This window comes from Triticum aestivum, chromosome 6B, assembly GCF_018294505.1.
Source record: "Triticum aestivum cultivar Chinese Spring chromosome 6B, IWGSC CS RefSeq v2.1, whole genome shotgun sequence".
Classification (NCBI taxonomy): Eukaryota; Viridiplantae; Streptophyta; class Magnoliopsida; order Poales; family Poaceae; genus Triticum; species Triticum aestivum.
In genome coordinates, this window is record NC_057810.1 from 132,531,382 (window position 1) to 132,537,067 (window position 5,686).

The 5,686-nt window shown below is 50.3% G+C and overlaps 2 protein-coding genes across 2 annotated transcripts in view; one reads left to right on the forward strand and one right to left on the reverse strand.

Annotated features, from left to right (window-relative positions):
• Positions 1-1,169, forward strand: part of LOC123138955 (uncharacterized) — a 5,736-nt gene extending 4,567 nt beyond the window's left edge. The window contains exons 2-3 of the mRNA XM_044558799.1: positions 110-394; positions 755-1,169. Of these exons, the coding sequence (XP_044414734.1) occupies positions 110-394; positions 755-1,004 (535 nt within the window). The 3' untranslated portion in view covers positions 1,005-1,169. The remainder of the gene's footprint in view (positions 1-109; positions 395-754) is intronic.
• A 3,389-nt stretch (positions 1,170-4,558) lies between these two features.
• Positions 4,559-5,428, reverse strand: LOC123133750 (geranylgeranyl pyrophosphate synthase, chloroplastic-like). The gene has a single exon (XM_044553161.1). It carries the CDS (start codon positions 5,411-5,413, stop codon positions 4,559-4,561), a length of 855 nt encoding a protein of 284 aa, XP_044409096.1. The 5' UTR covers positions 5,414-5,428.
• Positions 5,429-5,686: the final 258 nt, after the last annotated feature.

Genomic DNA, 5,686 nt, shown 5'->3' on the forward strand with positions numbered 1-5,686 from the left:
GGAAAAAAATTCTATGCATACCGGCTGTAAACTGCTCTCCCTGCGTACCTTGTGTGAGATGACGCCACGTGGTCCACCTCGCCATCCGACGATCCGCTCCCGTGCGCAGGCTTCCTCGGCTCGAGCACCCCTTCTCGGCTCCTGCAAAACAAGCCCGCAACCTCTCAAACTTCGGCTCGGCTGGACTGGGCACACAATCCCTTACCCCATCTGCACTAGAGTCAGATTCAGGCGCCGCCGCTGCATCCCTTGGCGTAGTCGCCGCCGCCACCCCAGTCGTCTCCGTCGTACGCCACCGGCTGATCATTTGCTTCCACCATCGTCTGCTTCGTCCCCCGCCCGCCCTCGTCCTACACTTGATAGAGGGAGTGCGGCCGGCAGCCAGACGACGCAGGTACGTCTCCGATTCCCTTTCTCTTCTGCTCGCCGCTGCTCCCCTTGTCTCATGTTGATTGATTTTTGTTTCTAATGTCAATCTATTTCACCCCGCGAAAAAAAATGTCAATCTATTTCGTTCTAGCGGAAGTGGTCAGCAATAACATTTAATTAATCACTGTTTAGTACGTAGCTGTCTGGAATCGTTGGTGTGAGCAGAACCACCTTGATGATGTGTGGCAACGCAAAGATTAATATTGTCTCACCCTGGACAAAGTTTCTTTCACGTTTGTCACTTGTGAAGCTGCGATGTCATGGATAGCACATCTGTATACTTCACTGTCTTAACCGAACAAACTTACTAATTCATTTTTTGCAGAAAAATTGGGAACCAATTCAGCATTGGAGAAAAGGAGACTGACAGGAAACCGGAGATGATGCAATCTTTTCTGATTGCTTCTTGTTCGATAATGGTTTTGTCTAATTCACGGGGTGTGGGCTATGGTTTGATAATCCAAGTTCACTTGGGATCTATACAAGCAGCCAGAAGGGTAAATGGAAATAGCATCAGATTGCTTGTCGCTGATCAACAAGATGAAGAGCACAGAGCAAGACCGATCCCATACTAGCTAGCATCACTACTGATGATATCATATGTAAAACCGTGAAATTTTTCTGTAGCTATCGTCATATAAATATGTCTTGTACTGAAGGAGCTCATGTTTTGGCAAAATGAACCAAACTGATGTAGCTTCCTGCTTGTATAATGAGTACCCTGAGATTGTGAGGACCAATTCATGTAAACAATGGAATTTGGAATATCTATCTGACTTCTTGCCAAAAATCTGCATGTGTTATCTGATGTCGCCATAAATCTGCGGTTAACTATTTTATTGTTTCTCTGGTTTCTCTGATTTGCTATTCAACAGTAGCAAAGATGCTACCTCTTTTTGTGTAGGCCTAAACTTCATATGAAGTCAGGCTAATTTTTTATTACGAAATCTGAGAACTTTTTGAGCACAGGCAATTTGGAAAATACTTATATTGCAAATGAATCAGCAAATCCCAAAAATTTGATACTTTACAACAGTTTTGCCTTTGAATAGCTACAACTTTATAGTTGACGATTTTTGCAGGGAAAAATATATAGCTCATGAAAACCTTTGCAACAGGGAGGCTACTCAACCTTCTGCGCACAGTATGTTCAATAGCACTGAATTCCTTGTAGAAACCTTTGTCTTCCTTGGAGGCGACGTTGTCAGATTCCGCCATGGCCACTCCCAACCTTCTCCCCGGTAGTGCTGCTTCAGATTGCGGCAGAATGGCCCGTGTCGGCCGCGGCTGTCGCTCCGGCCCGAACTGATCATGGGATGGAGATGGAGAGGACGCGTTTCGGACGCCCGGCCGAGATGTTTACCGTTCCGTCCGCTGCAGTAAGCGTTGAGCCGGCGAACTGGCCGTTAGTCCCGTCGCGTAGATGACAATATTCTGGTTGCTCGGCCATGAGAAATTCAGGATCGAATGGCCACTTCCCTGGCTGCATCGAGGAAGCAGAAGCTAGCAATCTTCATGCATATGTTAGGAATCAATCCATGCGTAGCTGACGGGAGCCGGAATCGTACGTACATGGCAAGTTTTGGAGCCGAACGCAAGGGCTGCCGAGCCGAGAAACAACGAACCGAGCATCTGAGCAGTGAATCGTCGGATGGCGAGGTGGACCACGTGGCGTCATCTAATGCAGGGTATGCACGGGGGGAGATTTACAGCCCGTACGCACGGAATTTTTTTCCGAAGAGGAAAAATACAAGTAGAATTTCAGTTTGCAAGGATGTGTTATAAATAGCTTATATAAAATATTATAAGGATAGCACAGCAGCCCATCGTAAGGCAAGGAGGATGACTCTCACTTCTTTATGCCCTATCCACCAACTCCAAGTTTCATTACCACCTCCGTTGTTTTATGGATAGCTGCAGTTGTTTGTGAGAAATCTTGGTTATCCATGTTGTTGGTCGCCTTCCATTTGTACAAGAGCTTGAGTTCTCCTATTGCAGGCTCTATTTTTATTCCGGTGTTAGTCAAAGCTACATTAATAGTTATTCTAAAAAAAGCTATATTAAAACTCTGCACCTATATTCTGAAGGATAGCTATTCATGTGCACTTGTTTTCTGCTTTACAGTGGAAAAATGCATGCGTCCGGCGTCAAATATCGGTAACTAAGGCAGCTTTTGCAACTCCAAACACAAGACTATGCTCAAGTTAATTTAACCTTGATTTTGTTTCTGGGGGAGAGAGATCATACTGCATTTTCAATTTATACGTGCATACAACTCAATCTGAGCATATAGATACTACATACTTTTTTTTTCGAGAAAACGCAAAAAGCCTTTGCGTTTCATTTCATTGAAAAGATGGAAGGCCTCCTAGGAGGTGTGTCGTTACAAGTTTTTGTGACTGGTCAGTGTACATCCCAGGTTGTGGGCAGGACAACCCGAAGCCCCTGGGCGCCTGCCTTTGCCCAACATCGGGCCTCCTATTTGATTCTATCCACTAGTATTGCGATAGATGGTGTGGCATTGTCGAAGACGCATGCATTCCGGTGCTTCCATATCATCCATGGGACGAGCAAAGTGATGGACTTGAGGGCTTTGCGCTGCGCCGGTGGTGTTCCCTCCCTTGCGTGCCGCCACCACTCCAAGACGCTGGGCTCTTGATCAGGCGGCTGGGCCGACAATTGGAGCCAGTTGAGAATGGTGTGCCATGCCTGACGTGCAAAAGGGCAGGCCAGGAGCAGGTGTTGTAACGTTTCAACTGTCTGGTCGCAATGGAGACACCTGGGGTGATGATCCAGCCCCCGCCTGGCGAGTCTTTCGGCCGTCCAGCAGCGATCTTGGGCAGCCAACCAGTGAAAGAACTTCACCCTTGGTGGTGCCCAGGTTTTCCATACCAGCTGCCATGAGGGGCATCGTGTAGATCCCTGGAAACTTGCTGCATAGCATGATTGCGCCGAGTAGCGGCCATTGGCTGTCCACCTCCAGAGTAAGCGATCCGGCTCGTTATGAAGGGTGGTGTGGCTCACAGCATGCCAGAGGAGCAGGTATTGGCCTATCTCATGCAGCCCCAGTGTCCCCTGGATATCGCGCGCCCAAGTGTTGTTGGCTAGCCCATCGGCGACCGTCCGTGCTTTTCTTCGCTGCTTGGGGATGCATTGGTGGAGTAATGGGGCGATGTCAAGGACAGACTGCCCATTGATCCAGCGATCCTCCCAGAATAGTGCCGTCAAACCATTGCCGATGCTCATGGTGGTTGATGCAGAGAACATTGCTCGCTCCTCATTAGTGAATTGCATGTCGAGTCCTTGCCAGGCGCGGTCAGGGTCCACGCGGGCAAGCCACATCCATCGTATACGCAGTGCCAACCCAGCGCGTTCAAGGTCGCGGACCCCGAGACCGCCGTACTCAATGGGTCTGCATACATGGGCTGTAAATTCTCAAGATACTACATACTGAAAACTTTCCAATTCTATGGGCTGTAAATTCTCAAAATACATTTCAAAATTCAGTTATAAAGATTATTATAATTTTCGTCTTGGTTGACAATCCCTATAAACTGGAACCTGCACATATGCAGGTTGCACGATCTACACTTGCAGAGTATTATTATCCATTTTTTATTTCTAGGTTTTGTACATCTTGCACTCTTCAACAACTTTTTCCTATCTGTTCTTACAGATTTTGCACATGTTCTTTTTGGCTGAAGATCAAGGACACACATAGAAACTCATCTTCAGGTTTGTGCCACTAATTTTGGAATTGGATTACTGAATACTTTCGTACCTGCGTGTCCATCCAGGAGCTCTAGGGTCCATCTTGCCTATGGACTGTTCGGAAGCTTGTGGTGAGCCCTCCCTTTCAGCTGCCACCGCCGCATCCCGCACATATAGATCTGCCGGTCGAAGCTATAGGCCGGGAGCTGATGCTGCTGCATCCCCGCAAGCAGCGCGCTGACTGGGTGAAGCGGCTCCATCAGACGTCACTATCACTGACCTCCTCAAGCACCGTCAATCTGCTCAGCAAGAGGAGGAAATTGCATATCAATCCCATGGAATCCAAATCGAACAGAAAAATCTGGTGAGACTAATGAACTATTGTCATACCTTTTAATTGCCCGATTGCACTGATCAATCAGTGCTGCCGGTACACAATGAAGTGCGCGAGGTGACGCAGAGGCTCTTTACAAGTACCGTCAAAGCGGTCTAGCTCTGCCTCGGCGCTCGCCACAAGCTCTGCCGCGTACGTGAGCGCCCCGTCCACGCCCATCAGCTTCGGGTACGTTGCCTTGTCGGTCGCAATATCCTTCCCTGCCGTCTTCCCTAGCTGCCCGGACGTGCGCGTCACGTCCAGCACGTCGTCCACTACCTGGAATAGCAGGCCGACGTAACGCGCGTACCGCCGGATGCCCTCAATCTCTTCATCGGCTCCTCCGGAGACGATGGCGCCGCACACCGCCGCGGCCTCTAGGAGTCGTGCCGTCTTGTGCACATGGATGTACTCTAGCGTGGCCAGGTCGACGTCTGCACCCTCGCTGGCAAGGTCCACAACCTGCCCCGTCATGAGTCCGTCCGTGCCCACGGCGCTGGCGAGCTCTGCCACAGCGCGGAGTGCGCGGTCGGCCGGCACGCCGTGCTCCGTGCATCCCCGGGCGACGTGCTCGAACGCACACGCCAGGAGCGCATCCCCCGCGAGCAACGCGGTGCTGACACCAAAGGCAACGTGGTTTGTGGGGCGGCCGCGCCGGAGGTGGTCATCGTCCATGCAAGGGAGGTCGTCGTGGATGAGCGACATGGTATGGACCATCTCGACGGCGCAGGCCACAGGCAGGGCAGCGGCCTCATCACCGCCCACTAGCTCGCACGCGGCGAGCGCAAGCATGGGGCGCACCCGCTTGCCACCCGCGAAGAGAGAGTAGCCCATGGACTCGAAGAGGCGCTCGGGGTGCCCAAGCGGCAGAGCGAGGTCGAGCGCTTCATTCACGGTCATTGCCTTGGACGTGTATCGCTCGAGGCTGAAGGGATCCTTGTCCTTGAACACGGTGCTGGTGCTCGTCGGAGTGCACCGTACGAGGCTGGGCGTGGATTTCTTGGCATGAAGTGAAGTGCTTCTTGGAGGAAGATGGAGCTTGAGACTGAATTTGGAGGAACTGGTTGCATTGATGTTTATCTGATTGAATGATCTTGCCTGGAACGATGAAATGTCAGCGAAGATTAAAGAAATTTGTGCCAAAGAGACTGTATTTTAGCATAATATATAACC